This window comes from Lobosporangium transversale (genome assembly GCF_002105155.1).
Source record: "Lobosporangium transversale strain NRRL 3116 chromosome Unknown BCR41scaffold_42, whole genome shotgun sequence".
NCBI lineage: Eukaryota > Fungi > Mortierellomycota > Mortierellomycetes > Mortierellales > Mortierellaceae > Lobosporangium > Lobosporangium transversale.
In genome coordinates this window covers 102501-118420 of record NW_019029020.1, presented here as the reverse complement: position 1 = coordinate 118420, position 15920 = coordinate 102501, and the positions used below count along the sequence as shown (strand labels likewise).

The 15920-nt window shown below is 40.6% G+C and overlaps 6 protein-coding genes across 6 annotated transcripts in view; 3 read left to right on the top strand and 3 right to left on the bottom strand.

Moving 5' to 3' along the window:
* Nucleotides 1–3021: 3021 nt before the first annotated feature.
* Nucleotides 3022–5370, top strand: BCR41DRAFT_310919 (hypothetical protein; the record flags this gene model as incomplete). The annotated part of the gene is made up of 6 exons (XM_022021008.1): nt 3022–3326; nt 3401–3402; nt 3843–3964; nt 4060–4303; nt 4398–4688; nt 4781–5370. 6 exons carry the CDS (start codon nt 3022–3024, stop codon nt 5368–5370), a joined length of 1554 nt encoding a protein of 517 aa, XP_021877906.1.
* Nucleotides 5371–5389: 19 nt separating this feature from the next.
* On the bottom strand, nt 5390–6884 carry BCR41DRAFT_388940 (hypothetical protein). Its single transcript, XM_022028067.1, has 3 exons — nt 6377–6884; nt 5867–6271; nt 5390–5740 (listed from the first exon to the last, which is right to left on the bottom strand). The coding sequence occupies exons 1-3, from the start codon at nt 6793–6795 to the stop codon at nt 5560–5562; spliced, it is 1005 nt and encodes a 334-aa protein (XP_021877905.1). The 5' UTR covers nt 6796–6884; the 3' UTR covers nt 5390–5559.
* A 267-nt stretch (nt 6885–7151) lies between these two features.
* On the top strand, nt 7152–10048 carry BCR41DRAFT_373671 (quinon protein alcohol dehydrogenase-like superfamily; the record flags this gene model as incomplete). Its single annotated transcript, XM_022026805.1, has 4 exons — nt 7152–7527; nt 7644–8282; nt 8414–9856; nt 9954–10048. The coding sequence occupies 4 exons, from the start codon at nt 7152–7154 to the stop codon at nt 10046–10048; spliced, it is 2553 nt and encodes an 850-aa protein (XP_021877904.1).
* A 683-nt stretch (nt 10049–10731) lies between these two features.
* On the bottom strand, nt 10732–11763 carry BCR41DRAFT_311065 (hypothetical protein; the record flags this gene model as incomplete). Its single annotated transcript, XM_022021014.1, has 2 exons — nt 10732–11280; nt 11461–11763. Coding segments are annotated over 2 exons (852 nt in total), but the record flags the coding sequence as incomplete, so codon positions are not given.
* Nucleotides 11764–12370: 607 nt separating this feature from the next.
* BCR41DRAFT_360238 (39S mitochondrial ribosomal protein L46-domain-containing protein) lies at nt 12371–14274 on the top strand. The gene is made up of 4 exons (XM_022025329.1): nt 12371–12607; nt 12842–13464; nt 13703–13843; nt 13972–14274. Exons 1-4 carry the CDS (start codon nt 12529–12531, stop codon nt 14122–14124), a joined length of 996 nt encoding a protein of 331 aa, XP_021877902.1. The 5' UTR covers nt 12371–12528; the 3' UTR covers nt 14125–14274.
* A 48-nt stretch (nt 14275–14322) lies between these two features.
* BCR41DRAFT_340302 (hypothetical protein) overlaps nt 14323–15920 on the bottom strand; it is a 1826-nt gene continuing 228 nt past the window's right edge. Inside the window, exons 1-3 of the mRNA XM_022022189.1 lie at nt 14911–15920; nt 14605–14814; nt 14323–14475 (exon numbers count right to left, since the gene is read on the bottom strand). The exon at nt 14911–15920 is cut by the window's right edge and continues 228 nt beyond it. Of these exons, the coding sequence (XP_021877901.1) occupies nt 14353–14475; nt 14605–14814; nt 14911–15920 (1343 nt within the window). The 3' untranslated portion in view covers nt 14323–14352. The remainder of the gene's footprint in view (nt 14476–14604; nt 14815–14910) is intronic.

The following is a 15920-nucleotide window of genomic DNA, read 5'->3' as shown; positions in this document are numbered from 1 at the left end:
AGGGGTGTAGAATGGGCCTCCATTGGCACTGGCATTTTTGTGTCTCTTTGTTATATAGTTCTGGCGTTGTTTGGTGGATAAATCAAAGATTTTAGAGTTTTAATATTAAAAGTTTGAAGAAGGCGAAGAAGGCATAGGATCAGGGTGAGGTAGAAAGGTATTAGAGGGACAGAGTACAAGAAAGACGATAAATTAAGAAAGGGAAAAAAAAAAAAAAAAAAAAACAGGAGTAGGAAAAAGAGAGAGAAGATCTAATAATGAAGGAGAGATGAGAGGATGAGAAACATAGCATATCTATAGCCACAGATATATCCTAACAAGCCTTTTAGTCGTGGTGGCAGGAGCGTTAGGGTAAAGGATGAGAAAGAGAGAAAGCAAGAGATATAAAAAAGGCATGTCTTTCATTACTCAAATTGATGGTAATTCAAACAGAACAAAATTATAAATATAAATGTATTTTTATGTAGAGATGGATTGTCAGTGTTTGTACGATCGTTGATTCAAGCTGGGCTAAGCATTATTGCACACGCTCAGTGACTGTGTGTCTTGAATTTGAGTTTGGTTTCAGAACCAAGTGAATCCGAAAGTGGAACAAGAAAGATAAAAAAGAGATGATGCAAACAATCCACAACAAATGTTGGTTATTGAGGCATAAGGATGTGGGGAATACAAACGACGGGTATGGGCATCATGAACGTCAGTCAAAGAGTTCATTGAAGTTAGTATAGATGGACATCGAATAGATTATTAGATCTGGCGCAGCCCTTTTTTTTCAAGTAATTTCTGTCCCTTCCATCTCTATTCATGTACCTCCTTTTATATTTCTAGCACGGGCAATCCTGGTTGGTGTATTAAAATCTAAAATGAACATTTGTCCATAGAGACATTTGGCTGTATTATATGGGTGAAATATGTCCAACCATGATCGGAATCACCATTTATGAACATATTCCACTACTTGTTCTCGGAGAACAATAGCCCTTCTGGTCTACGTTGACGTAGTGACCTGAGTCCCTGTGGACAGGTCTTGCATTGTATCACCAGTCAGACCCACATGCACACAGATATTCAAACCTTAAGGTTTGTCATTCCCTATTGAATCTTTGGTGACATCCGTATTAATATAAAAAAAGAAGGAAAAAAAATCAACCCTGAAGATCTTTAAAATATAGACAAGGGAGTGTAGATAGGTTGGTCGTTTTCAAGAGTGTATCCATAATGTCTAACGGAAAAAATAATAATAATAATAGTAAAAGCAATAATGAAGTATGTATTGGAAAGCTACCTTTCCATGTTTTGTAGACCTTTGACACTGTACGGGGAGAACTGATCAAGATCACTGAACAATGCAGATCTTTTTTAAAATTTTGCACGTTCGCAAGGAAATGAATGAAGGTGGATGCTAGGATGCATGTGGTTTATGATTGGTTATAACATCTTCATGTAGACATGTAGGCAGGGCTCTATCATACAGGAAAAAAAGTTGTACACGCGTATTACCTCCGCATGTTGTATCACCTTGAGCTTGACTCACAAATTAGAACATTCAGGCCCATGTTGCCGCCAAGATCAATTTCATTCGTGGTTACAAAATTCTGCGTTACGCTCATGGGTGGATGTTTTAAAAAAGCAAAATAAAATAACCTTTTGCAAAGGGGCTGAACCACTATCAAGTTCAATTTCAAGCAAAGAGGTTCGGACGATGCGTACTATATTGGCTGCTTTCGTTAGTCGATCTCTTCCTACTTGTATATTTTGAGCTGTCGATACTTATAAAATGAAGGAATAATAGAAAAAGTTAAAGTCAATGTAGGGCGTTGATATTGGGGATTATTTAGCTGTTTCGATTCGAATGACAATGATTGTGGCTTCCCACTGGATGAATGAATCATGTCTGCTGGACTCAGTTCAAAGAGAACGTAAAATAGTGTTGTTGAGTGGGGTTTTTCTATTTTATTTTTTTTTAGGGAGAGGGTTGCTCCTCTATCAAAGTTTGGTAGAATGGTGCGTGTAGGCGCGAATAACCAGATTGATTGGCTGGAGAAAGATAGACAAGCTAGTTGGTGAAAGTTATGGTCGAGTAGAGGTGGTTGGAATTTTTTTTTTTAAAAATGTATTTTTGTCGCTATCTCACTATGATGTTCAAACGTCTACTATACACAGGATACACATGTACAAGGATTCACATCCTGTTCGTCTGTCGACATTATCACCGATGGTCCACCTGTCATCGCCCGTAGCTCCACGTCATTAATAGCTGTGAAAAAAGGCAAAAGAAGTAAATGAACAAGGTGGCCAGTGCTAGTGCCCTTCTTAATGTCCTTTTCCTCTCTTTTAAATATATATATACCATTACTATCCTTTTCCTTATTCTCTTCTTTTCTCCTTCCCTTCGCTTTCTTCCCTTACTTTCTTTTGCATCTCTTTCCCTCATTCTACTCATTTCCATCTCATTTGCTTTTTTTCTTTTTTTCTTTTTTTCCCCCACCTGATTCACCTTATTTGAGCTTATTTCCACTTGTCTGTGTGTTTTCTTTTGTTCAAAAATTTATCATGAGCTCTGCCTCCAATTCTTCTGCCATAGACAGCAATCAAAAAGCTTCTATCGGCCCACTTGACCCTGCTCGCAGTGCATGGAATCCTGTCAAGGATCAACCTTTCGAAGGAGGAAACACCACTCCACCTCTGAACGCCCACCTGTCTCCGAACGCACCTGGACCCGCCCCTCCCACTGGCCACAAGTCGCGCGCAGACTCCCTAACATCAAGTGGGTCTCTTAACAAGAGCAGGCTGTCATCTATAGCTGGATCTATTGCATCTAAGCTTGATAAGTATCTCGAAAGTACCGCCTCAGCAAACGGGCACCACCATCAAGACTCATTAAGCGATTCTGGTTCTACAGTCGGTTCTTTAACCACTGCGAATGTCGCTCAACACAACAATGACTTCCAGAGTAACGGTGGAACCAGAGGAGAAGGCAGTATCAATAGCAACATCAGTGGTGAGGCTGACGAAGATACCATGTTGGCTAACAACTTGGCTGCTATCTCTGCAGCTGCACAAAAGATCAGTGATATCTATCTGGAACCTAAGCCCAAGAAAACGACGCCAGACGGCCACCAAGTGACAAGCGAGCACTTTGAGCCTGAGAAGCATTTTTACCCCCGTGTCCTGAACGCACAAATCCATCCTATGGTCGGGTACTTCTTCTCGTTAGGCAACGAGAGGATCATTGCAAGATACATGCACCTTAACCCTCTGGTCAACGAGGATGTCCTACGAAAATGTCTCAACTATGTACCAAAACATTTCCAGTGGGCAGGCAAGTTCACGTCGAAATTACGCTATTCACTGTTCGTTTTTTTTTTTTTTTTTTCTTTTTTTCTTTTTGAGAGGAGAGAGGTATAAAAAAAAGAGGAAATTGAGATTTCTTTTTGAATCGACACGCTTCGGTCATAGACATGAATGACCACGGGTAGTAATTACGCCAGAGGAAAAAAAAAAAGGTTTGGACACAATTCGTCCTACCTAAAAGTTTGTGTTTCATTGTTTCATTCTGCAAGAACAACAGAAAAAAGATGGTACACGCGCTCGATCCCAATTCTGATGATACGCGCGTTTCTTCTCATACTAAAAAAAAGAGACAGAGGAAGGGAAAACGTGTTTGAAATGCAAGGACATATTCATCTGCTCTCAACCAGTCGCAATACAATGAGGGAATAGGATTATATTTGATAGGAGCATTTCTCTTTTTCCTTTTTGTTTATCCGTCAGCTTGCGTGCATTTGAATATGTTTGTATTAATTTTTTTTTTTTTTTTTTTTTTTTTTTTTTGATTACAGGTTCTGATCTGTTTAATGTCACAACTGCGGATGGCCACCGTCAAATGATTATCGTGGAGACTAACTCGTGTCCTTCTGGCCAAAAATCGATGCCACTTTTATCTGAATCGGATGTATGTCTAGTATTCTGTTGAACGCTTTATGTGATATGACAATTAAAAACCACTAACTCTGTTTCACAACTATAATATATCACTATGCTTTCTCTTGAACATAGGAGCATGGAGGATACCGTTTAGTGCTCGAGTCTGCGTTCAAGGACATGATTGATACAGCAGACAAGTCCCTAGGAGGTTTAGCTGTTGTTTGTGACAAAAATATGATGGAAGCTAGTGGATATGCTGGTACCTTGGCGGAAGTTATGAAGGAAAAGGTCTGGCTCGTTGAATTTTATGAGAATGACCAGGATCCTCCAGTCAAGTGGGTTGACAGGGTGATGCACATTCGCGATGAGAAAAAAGGTAGTGCTTTTCTCCGTGGTCTCAGTTTAGTTTCACTTTAGCTCAACTTATATCTTTTAACTAACTCATATGTTTTACGCATCGAATTAATTAGAATGGCACTCAATCAGAGCTTGCTTTAGATATGTCACTCAGAAGCCATGGAACCGCTTTCCATTGTACACAAAAACTGTAGTCATGAACCAGACGGTCGCATGTTTGGCTGGAGGCCGCAACAAGATGATGGCAGCTAAGGCATACGAATTCTTTAATGCAGAGTTGGCCGATTCGGGTTTGCACGTTCGCGTGCCAGAGACTATTAATAACGTTACTAAAAGCGAGATTCCACTATGGCTTGATAGCATGGGTGGCCATGCTGTTGTCAAAGTGCCATATTCTAATGCTGGTATGTTGTAAATTACTTTTATAGTGCTTGTTCTGATAAAGTTACTACATACTGATATATGGTATATCAATTTGACAAAATTAAAATTTTAGGTCAAGGAGTTTACACAATTACAAACAAGAAAGAGCTCCAGGAATTTATGGATACTCCTCAACATTATGACAAGTATATCGTCCAGTCTCTCGTTGGAAATGCGTCTTGGTCTTCGATCACCCGGCATGGAAAGTTTTACCATGTTGGAACAATTCCCAACAAGAAAAATAATACATTCGTGACAGATATTCGCATGATGGTTGCTGGCAACAAGCAAGGCTTCCGGCCCATTTGTATTTATGCTCGTCGAGCACGTAAGCCTTTGATCCGCCATCTCGAAGATGACCCTTCGACTACGTCATGGGAGATGCTAGGAACTAACTTGTCGGTCAAATCGCCTTCTGGAGAATGGAGCACGGAGGCTGCAAGACTGTTGTTGATGGATCGCAAGGACTTCAACCAACTCGGATTAGGTGTTGATGACATGATCGATGCTTACATACAGACAGTCCTGTCAGTCATTGCAATCGATAAGATGTGCCAACGGTTGATGAAAAGCAACCAGGATGGATCAGGACAAGCTTTTGATATAGAGTTGTTCAAGGCTTTGAATCCTGACTCTGTCCTTTGGCATGAGATTCTGCTGTAGGATCAGGGAGACTTGAAAAAAAAAAAGTTTATTTGGTATTGGAAAAAATGAAAGCCAATTGTATTAATAGTTAAAGAGTTAATGATGACAAAAAAATTTATATAGTATATATCTAAATGCAATGAATTTGTATAAAATATTGTAATGGTGGAGTTGCGGAATGATGTAAAGTTCTGTGTTGGAAACGATCTACTTGCGCCGGTTAAACTTCCCTGCAGCACCGATGTTCCTTTGAGACATGTTCAAGACTGCATCCTTACGCTGGATCTTTGATCCAAAGAAATGCTGTTTTCTGAAATCAACAATGGTTTCAGGAATGGCATGACCTTTGGCAAATTTAGATTGATCTAAGACCTTTACTGTCACAGGACTGTGAGAATAAGCATAAAAAATTAAAGATAGAGCATGTTAACCATATATTCCTTGAATGTTACATAAAACTATGTCAACGGATAGCCACAGCATCTAGTCAATGCACGGATCACTTATCACTTACCCAACATTCCTTTGTGTTTTTTCCACCTTCTTCCTCTTTGCCGCCTCAGCCTTCAATTCAGCTTCCAATTCCATCAACGCAAAGTCTTCGGGCCGCATATGTTTCTTATTAACACTCGTACTTGGTGTAGCCGCATTTATATCCTCCATCTGGGCTACTGATTCCAAAATGTCCATGGGTAGCATGGTGGGAAGAGTAGGCTTCGTTGAAGGGTCCTTTGCCTTTTCATTCTCATTATCCTCTGTTTCTCCGTCTTTATCTTCCTTTTTATATTTTTCCTCCTTATCTACTATTGTTACTTCTTTTGTCTTTTTCAATTCCGCCTTCTTCTTTTTTGACTGCTCCTTCTGCTCCTTCAATTTTGCTTCACGCTCAACTTTCTTTGCCTTTTGCTCTGCCTGAATTCTAGAATGAAGAAGAGAAAAGTTGAATAGAGGTATATGAGTTAAGGTGCTTCTAACGATGTTTTTTTTTTTTTTTTTTTTTTTAAAAAAAAATGAAGTTGCTTACTTTGACAAAAACGACCTCTCCTTATCCTGGGCAGACAGTACTTTTGCCTTGGCGCTGGAGAGTGTCTCCGCTTCGGGTGCGGCGTCACTTTCTTCATCTTCACTATCGTCTTCAAATGTCATGGAAGGGAGAGTAGCTGGTGTGATTCGAGGTTGTGCAGGTGTCTTTGGGACATGAATTTTAAATGTCTCCTCATCGCTGCTTTCGTTATCTTTGGTGGCTCCGCTCTTTGGCTCTTTTTCATCAATTTGTTGTTCATTTTGATCCATAGTCTTATTTTCCACTTCGCTTCCTTCTTCTTCAGACTCTGACTCGGACGCTGGCTCCACAGGTTTTTCTTTTGTTACGCGCTTTGCAGGTGCCTTCCTTGGAGTAGTTTTTGTCGTTGGAGCAGCTCGCTTGCGTGTTGTGACAGCCATTGTATACTGGAATCAGATGAAAGTGAAAGGAATAGCGTTGTTATTGAATGGAGGTAAGCTTAGTTTGGTTAAGTGACCATGTGCAAGGGCCAACCAAGCGTCAGAACTTAAAGGACAATATGTTATTGTTAGTGGCTTTCATAAAAAAAAAAAAAAAAAAGCCTGAAGCCAACGGTCACATTCAACAAAGTAGCCCTCCCAACCTGTAAACCAACTTTGCATGGTTCAATGCTTGGTTGCTACCCTCTCTAACGATTGATTACCCGGTCGACCATTTGTCTACCTCACTGCTCCTTTTATCGTCCTTGTTAGCTTAGAATAACTAAGCCTGGTCTTTTTATTTTTATTTCCCCACCATGCGTCTGTCAGACTATCCCGTGGTCTTCACTTCAGACTCCAACTACTTCTTCTCATGTAATGCCAGGTCGATCCGCATTCTTTCCGTAGAGACGGGTCAGGTTGTCCGTATTCTATCTTCGTCCGTCGAAGAAGGGGGACACAAAGACACTGTTACATGTGTCATGCTTAACCTAAAGAACCCTCTGCAGCTTTACTCTGCTTCATTGGATGGAACCATCAAATTGTGGGACTTTAATGATGCTGTTCTATTACAAACCTTTGATACAACTGTACCAATCACCCATATGGTAATTTCTGGAAGCAATCCAAACCACGTCTACTTGACCACTACAAAAACTTCCAAGAAACAGCAGCAGTTTCAGGCTAGGAAAAGTAAGTACATTTTATAAAGAGATTCTGGTGATCCATTGAGGATCTGTATTTAAAATCACATCTTTGGATACACAATTGCTGATTTTTTTTCTTTTCTTTTAATTCATCCAATTTAGCTGGTGAGCTTCGTGTGAAGCAAAACTCAGTATTGCTGCGATTTTCGCTCAAGAACACACGCAAGCGACTGACTCGTTTGCTCAAGACTCGTAGCTGCTCAGGCTTGGCGATCTCCTCGGATGGAGAGCATTTGGTTCTGTCAGCTCGTAACAAACTGCATGTCATTCATATTGGAGCAGGAAACGGAATTGAGGAAGGTGGGCTGACTGAAAACGATGAGTCTCGGTTTAGATGCTATGTGACTCCGGAGAAGATTACATGTTTGGCGTTCCATCCTACAGAGGGCTGCATTGCTACAGGAGATGAACGTGGACGCATTACATTGTGGTACTGTTTCGGAAAGAATATTGACCGGCCTGTGACGACAACTATGCACTGGCATGCTCACCAGGTTGCAGCTCTTGCTTTCACATCAGATGGTAACTATCTGCTTTCAGGAGGAGAGGAATCTGTGTTGGTGATTTGGCAGCTTCAGACAGGTTTCAAGCAATTTTTGCCCCGATTAGGGTCAGAAATTAAGCATATCACAGTGTCGCCTGATCAGTCCCTGTATGCGATCGGACAACAGGATAATTCAGTCAATGTCATTAGGAGCATAGACCTCAAGATCAAGATCGCTATACAAGGACTTAAGTATTGTATGTTATCCCCTGTAGTGAAAAAAAAAAAAAAAAAAAAAGGTGCATTCCTATACCTACGATTAGCATCACTGTACTGGAAGTGTTAACTATTTTTATTTTATTTTATTGACTATACTCTTGTCACACAGCTCATGTAAACCATCTTCACAACCCTCTTTCTACAGGACTGGTAATTGAGCCACGTAATGGCCATGTTGTTCTTAATGGATTACCTGGCACGCTTCAATTTTATGATCCAATCAAAGAGCAGCATATTATGGAGCTGGAAGTCACTCCCCGCAATAAAGTCTCGCGCACTGACGAGAAAGAAATCATCCCACCTCGCGTTATGCACTGCGCCTTTTCTAATGACAAGAGCGCTCGCTGGATGGCTACTGTCGATGGTCGTGACGATCAGGAAACTACGCCTGAGCTTTATCTCAAGTTCTGGGAATATGATTCGGATGCTCGTACTTATATTCTTAATACTCGAGTGGATACACCCCATTCAAAGGAAATAACCTCGTGTGTGTTTAACCCTCGTGAGGGTGATCATGCACCTATGGTCGTCACTACTTCTTTAGATGGAACATTCAAGGTCTGGGAGCTTACTCATCAAGGGGAGTCACGTCGTGGCATTGAGGCGGAGCGCGCCTGGAGCTGCAGATCGACTGGATTTTACCGAGACATGGTACCCTATTGTTCTGGATTTTCATCAGATGGATCGTTACTCGCTATCGCCTATGGCCAGATTATCACTCTCTGGAATCCTTACCTCAATACGCTTCAAGGAGTGTTGACGCAACCTCCAGAAACGAGACCTATCAAGCATTTGGTTTTCATCAAGAACTCTCCTTTTCTTATTGCTGCCACTAAGGATCATCTGTACTCTTGGAACTTACTGACATGCTCAGTATGGTGGAATTATCAAATTAATGTTGAGGCTCTGAAGGCTTCGTCTACAACCCCTCATTTCATGATCACCTGCCCTGAGCATAAAGAAGAGTCATCACAACACACCATAATTGTTTTCAAGCCCACGAGTCCCAAGCCAGTATATATGGAGACCATCAGCAAGAAGGTTCGCGCAGTTACGTTCATGCCAGACCCTACATCTCCGTCCAAAAAAGCCCAAAATGATGTAGTAGAACCTATTTTGATCATGAACTATGATTTCGATCTTGAGGTCCTGGGCGGACGTACCGCAGAGGATCTGAAGGCAGAAGCTGAGGAGGCTGCGGAAAAGGCAAGAGCAGCGGCACTGGAGGTTGAAAAGCAAAAGTCATTAGTGACCGATATTTTTGGATCTTCAGTCAAGGCAGAGAGCAAGAAGGAGAAGAAGGAGAAAAAAGAGAATGCGATCAGGAACACAGGGTCAAAGAAGAACATGGTGCGCAATCCTTTGTTCGATGCACCTTCACATGTTATGGCGCCAGTCTCATCGTTGTTTGAGGCGTTCATGGCCCAATTGCTGACCCAGAATATGACAGGGAAAGAGGAAGTCAAAGCCAAGAAGAAGCAGCAAAAACAGGAGCAAGAGGAGCAGGAAGATGAAGAGCAAGCTAATGGCGAGGTTGCTGCTGTTTCGGGAGGTAAAAGCAAAGATTTCAAGTTCTATGCGCATTTATTTCTTGCCTTAACTTGTTCTTAACATGCTTACTTTTTTTTTTTTTTTTTTTTTTTTTTTAGATATGGATATGGATGGTGAGGAAGATAATATAGCAACGGAGACAGAACTTCCCAGCTCGTTAGTCAACTTCTTCTCGTCTCGATTAACTGTATAAATGCCTAGATAGATAGACAAAGCAGTATTTTAATTTCTCCAGCATGCATACTTCATCATTAAAAAGAAAAACCACCCATCGCATCCATCACTGTTCTTTTTGTCTATTGCCGACTTTTCCCAACAGGATAATATTGGTGAATGGACCCATTACCTATATATACCGATGTATACCGTTATGCTCTTCCTTTGAAATATGAGTCCCAGGTTCAGCATTGAGCTCAATAGTATTAGTTTTTTTATCTTGATGTACTCTCTATCCGCTCTATGCACCCCTATGCAGTTCCCCATTCTGAGTCTCATCCTATATTTTCTATTGAAAATAAAATAAGCATGTACTGATGTATTGAGGGCAGAAGTAAGGATTACAAGTTGGAATATGCTTTCAAATGCTTTAATGTGCTTCGTTTTGGATAGGATATAGGTTTTTATTTAAATGTCAATTCCAAGATCTCACGACGGACAAACGCTTGAGCAGAGAAGACAACTTTGACATCAAAGACATCATCTTTTTCTATGAGCCGCCTAAATGACAAGATATCACCACCGACACCAAAGTAGAATGATTTTGCAGCGACAAGACTATTACACGAGAAAGTAGATAAAATAGAGCAATCATTTATCTGTCAGTATGATATTCAATAGTCGAAAAAAAAAAAAAAAAAAAAAAAAAAAAGCATGAACTTACGCTCTGCCTCCACGTTTGAGAGAATTCTTGATAGTGGAGTATAGTTTATGATGAGAATCTTCTGCGTAAATGGTTTCGCTTGTCAGGATCAGATCATACTTATCTCCGTCTTTGTCGAAAGCCAAAAGATCTACCAAACCAGACCAATCACCCATATAGAATCTACTTTGCTGTTCAACCTTCTTGACCAGTTCTAGTTTTCCTTCTTCTGTGTAAGGTAAATCTAACTCCACGGCATCAAAGTCACCATCTGCAGGATCTGCTTCAGGGACCTCGTCTTCGTCATCCTCCTCCTCCTCATCATCGCTACCTTCGTTGCCTTCGGCCGTATCCTTTTTCTCCTTACATTTCTTTTGTTCACTATCGCCATTATCATTCTCCTCTTCCTGGTTTGGTTGCTGGTCAGGGCGAGTGTATGTGTTCAAGAGGACATTTGGGAGCGTGACGAGCTTGAGAACTTGATCATTATAATCCTGAAAATCCACAGTGACGGTTTTTGATTGAGTCAATACATAGATTCCTGGCAATGCTGAACCACAACCAAGCTTTTTTTTTTTTTTATTTTTTTATTTTTTTTATGAAGTCATTAAAATGAAGATAAATAATTGTTGCCCACAGTTAGAAAAGAAAATTGAAATCAGGTCAAAATCAAAACCAAAAAGTTTCCATGACATTTCCTTCTTTTTTCCTTACGTACTCTCCACTTTGTACTCCTTATTACTTACCTCAAGCACTTTCTTTCCATCGTAGTTTTCCTTCTGTTCTGCTAAATAGGCTACTAGATCCAAAGCACATTCCCATGTCTTAAGACCTCCTTCATATACCCCCTTAACTAAATCGCTCTTGCCAGCTAACGCCAGCATCTCAACGCCTCCTGGGCCCGGAATTGAAGTTACTGTACTCTTTGCCTTGGACCCTTCAGAGATATTCTTATCATTATTATCTTCAGGAGTTAGTTCCGCATTATCAAAATCATCGTCTTCCTGTGCGATTTGGAACTTGACGTCTTCAAGGTTTCGTTTGTATATTGTTACGCCTTCCTTCTGCTGCCGTTGTTGATGATGGTCTGTCGTTTTGGTATCTATAGCGGCGTTTCCATGATTTAAGACAGGGATCTGAGCGAGTTCATAATGTAGAGTAAGAGGTAGACTTTGAAGACAAGATTGAGATTGAAGATCCAGCTGCGACGCTGGAACGAGATAGATAGGTTGTAAATGTAATGGTGGTGAGACTGGCGATACTGACAAGGATTCGAGCGGTTTAGAAAGCTCATCTGCAACATCCTCGTCTTGTTGAGCAACAAGCTCTGGATCGTCTACCTCGAGATCGTCAGCCTAGGCCAAAATAGTAAAAAAAGATTAGGCCAAGTAGGTTTTAAAGAGATCTATCATCTAACTTGCCCTTAGCCTTACAGTAAAGTTAAACTTGAACATGGTTGAATGTGATGCTTGTCAGTATCTGTACGGTAATAAGAAACATTTAGGAGAGGTCCCTTTATTTTTTTTACAAAAAAAAGTCTAAATGTTCATGGTGACTGCTCAGTGATCAGTTATAAACAAAGGTTGTTATAGTAAGCCACCGGGATCCCTTGTATGTTACCTCGGACTTTATTTCATTTGTCTTGTGCAAGTAAACTGTCCTTTTCAAAACGAAAGTAGAGGAAGGGAACAACTTCATTAGGAACATTCCTAATTCTTTCTTTTTGTTTTTATTTTTTGCCATCCTTCGCAGTCTTTCAGCCACCGACAAAAGAGGTTTTCCCTGTGGACCATTCATATCATTAATATATTCTCATGTCGTCCATGTTGCGCCGACAGGTCTTCAGGGCCGCTGCCTGCACCTTATCCACTACCGCACGCTCACAGATTCAAGGTACACTACACCACGTACACATTGCTGTTACCAAGGAAGCATGCAACATCAACGCGACTTCATGAGGAAGAACCAGATTAGCAGGCTTTAAAAAAAAAAAAAAAAAAAAAAGTGAATGACTTTTTGAATGCGATCTGGCAAGGCATTCAGGGAATCTCGTTTCATTTGCAACCAGCCCTTTTTGACTTTTTTTGCCTCTTTTTTATTTGATTTTTTACCCTTGCTTCTTACCAGCCATTCCTGCTCGTCTTGTTATTGCTACTCGATCATACACCTCTGCGACTGGTGTGGCAGCAGCAGCAGCGGAAGCGCCTCTCAAGTCTAATGTTTCGACTACATCTTCAGCTGTTGTGAATTCAACCAAGGATCTTATCATCAATGGAAAGCGTATCGTTGCAGGAGTTGTTGTCTCCCGTCAACCATTGATCCTCCGTGATCTCACGCCTTTTGAGAAAGAGTACTTCACCTATCAAAAGAGTCTTGAACGAGACAATGCTGCTCCTTTTGCTGCCGAGTTTTACTTCAAGAAGGGATCAGTTGCAGAGCGTCGCTGGAAACAACAGGAGGCTGAGGGAGCAGCTGGATCAAATGCCTCATCTTCATCATCGGAAGCATCAAGTACATCAGCAACAGCACAATCAGAAACAGTAGATATCTCAGAGGAAGATCGTGTAGCAGCAATTGAAACCAAAGTCCAGTTTAATGACCGTGTCACAGAGGCGGATCGTAAAAACGACATCAGATCATTGGAGCGTGCTTTACAGAGAACCTTGTATTTGATCGTCAAGAAACCTAGAGACTTACATTCTTGGCAATTCCCTCAAGGAGGCGTCCATGTCTGCGAGAATTTGCAGGAGGTAAAAATATTTTTGGTATACATATTGTAGACCACAATTATGTGAGATATATGATCGGCATGTCAGCATATAGGTTTTTGAGGCTATTATTATTAGACTATGAAAGTTCAAACTCGATGTGTATGCGTCTGTGCGTGGCAATTGAACGTGGCAATAGATCATCTTAACCTAAATTTGCTTGATTTAGTTTATAATATTCATCTAATGCATACATTGTTTTTTTGTTTTTTTTGCATAGGCTGCTAACCGTGAGCTGCAGGAAGAGTGCGGAGGAAATATGGATCTGTGGTTTGTTGGTCGTGTTCCAATTGGACATTACGAATATTCACACCCTAAAGGCACTACATCTGCAACCTCCATTCCACTCAAAGGCACCAAGGTAACCAATGCACAAAACGTTCAAAGGAGCCTACAATCGTCTTCCATACATATATGTAACCTGTATTGGAAAAAAAGTTTCCCCCACCAACTGTCTTCTCACTCGCGACATTTTTTTTTAACCGATAGGTTTTCTTCATGAAGGCACACATCTTTGCTGGACAGGTTCAGGTGGACAATCAAGAGATTGTCGATTTCGCTTGGGTCACAAAGGAGGAGATGAAGGATTATGTTTCAGCGGAGTACTATCAGGCTGTTAAGGATATGCTATCAGATTTTTAAAGGCATAAGGATTTTTATTAGGTCATCAGGAGTGACATTTCCTATTTTTGGATCCTGCACCCTGGATACGGTCATGCATTAGGGAAACGTTATATATTCTTCACTTTCTTCCATTCATCTCTCTTTTCGTCCTTTGAGCAATTATAGAACAAAAAAAAAAAACATAAAAATAAATAATTTTACAAAAAAAAAAAAAATGTCATTATTGTTATAATTATTATCATTACACTATCTATATTGCACTTGATCGACAATACTCCAGTAATTCTGTGTATAAAAATCTCGAGTGCTGATTGTCATTTCAAACTCGGATTTAAGAATCTTGTCCTTGACCTTCTTGTAGAGTTCACGCTATCATATCATAAAAAATATACTATCTTTAGTATGCTTATTATTAATCGCAAATGTATATATTATCAAAAATAAAAAAAAAATAAAAAAAAAATAAAAAAAAAAAAAAAAAAAAAAAAAAAAACTTACAGCAGGATAGAAAATAATCCCCACAAGAGAGAGAAAACAAAAGGCCTTGGTCCAACCATTCCGCATAAAGACTGCGAGTGGTGCGGATGATTTTGCAATGACTACATTATTCGTACATGGGTATGAGACTTCGATCGTGTAGCGGTAATGAACAGATCGGATTGCATGTGTAATTGCCCTTGTTAACTCTTCAAAATCCCATGCTACCATCTAATACAGAAAATTGGATGAATTTGTTAGAGAATAAATCACTGCATGGACATTTATGCAGGTCCTTTTTTAATTTTTTTTTTCTTATTTGTTTACCTTATGCATATGCATCTCTTTGAACGGGTTTTCATCCTCTGCATACTGCTCCAACGCTTCTCTGATGGTCAAAGTCTTGCCAGTCTTTGGATCCGGAGCTGTGTAAAGCGTGCCTCTGGGAGAGATATAAGGGGTCAAATCGAAATCAATCTTGAAATCATCCACACGCACGTTTCTCGTGACAGGTTTACGGTGTCCGTCCGAATCTGTCTCAAAGGTTTCATGTTTTTCAATATGATGCCCTGCGATGACTACATGCATCGTAGGACGATCATTATGGGCTACGAAATATCGATACAATTGATAAGGATCCTCCAAAACCATATCACATGATTCGGTTCCACGTTTCGTCTGTTTAAAATCCGCAATGGATATGTCTTGAGGATTGATCAGTCCATTACCAGCTATTTCCGGGACTCCTGCTAAAGGAACAGGTGCAGCCATAGGCGCAAAATATGAAGATGATGACGAAGTTGGTTCGACTGTGCATTCTATGACGTTGTTTTCAGGCTGGATTTGTTGTTGATGTATATTCTTCGAAGGCTCTTTCGAAGACAGTGATGGCACTGAGATGTTAGGTGCGAGTGGTGCTAATATTGGTGCTGGTCCTGGTGCTGGCGGCGCGGTAGGGATATTGAATAATGGACTTGTTGGTGGAGGGGCATAAGGTTGTTGTTGTTGAATCATGCTACTGTTATGTTGATGTCCAGGATATCTATTTTGGATATTCGGCGATTGTCCTTGATGTTGATGGCTAGATCTTCTATTATTAGTACTATTGGTATGGCTAGGATTGATTGTGTCGTTGGGCTGAATAAACGTGTACTGGGCTCTGGTATCTGGTATCCGTCCCATTTTCAGGGGGCGAGATTCTTCATAGTCACGCTCTTCCTCCATATCCCGTTCATCATCATCACCGCCACCACGACGGTACCCGCTGCTACCGTTGAAAGTGCCGAAATCATGGGGCGTTAGACCATTAGTGGACTGATTTCCGAGTGCTTGATGGC

Coding starts and splice junctions, on each gene's coding strand:
- BCR41DRAFT_388940 (XM_022028067.1), bottom strand. CDS start 6,795: ATGGCTGTCACAACACGCAAGCGAGCTGCTCCAACGACAAAAACTACT. Junction 6,272..6,376: donor GAGAGGTCGTTTTTGTCAAA/GTAAGCAACTTC, acceptor TCTTCATTCTAG/AATTCAGGCAGAGCAAAAGG. Junction 5,741..5,866: donor AAAACACAAAGGAATGTTGG/GTAAGTGATAAG, acceptor TTATTCTCACAG/TCCTGTGACAGTAAAGGTCT.
- BCR41DRAFT_360238 (XM_022025329.1), top strand. CDS start 12,529: ATGTCGTCCATGTTGCGCCGACAGGTCTTCAGGGCCGCTGCCTGCACC. Junction 12,608..12,841: donor CGCACGCTCACAGATTCAAG/GTACACTACACC, acceptor GCTTCTTACCAG/CCATTCCTGCTCGTCTTGTT. Junction 13,844..13,971: donor TTCCACTCAAAGGCACCAAG/GTAACCAATGCA, acceptor TTTAACCGATAG/GTTTTCTTCATGAAGGCACA.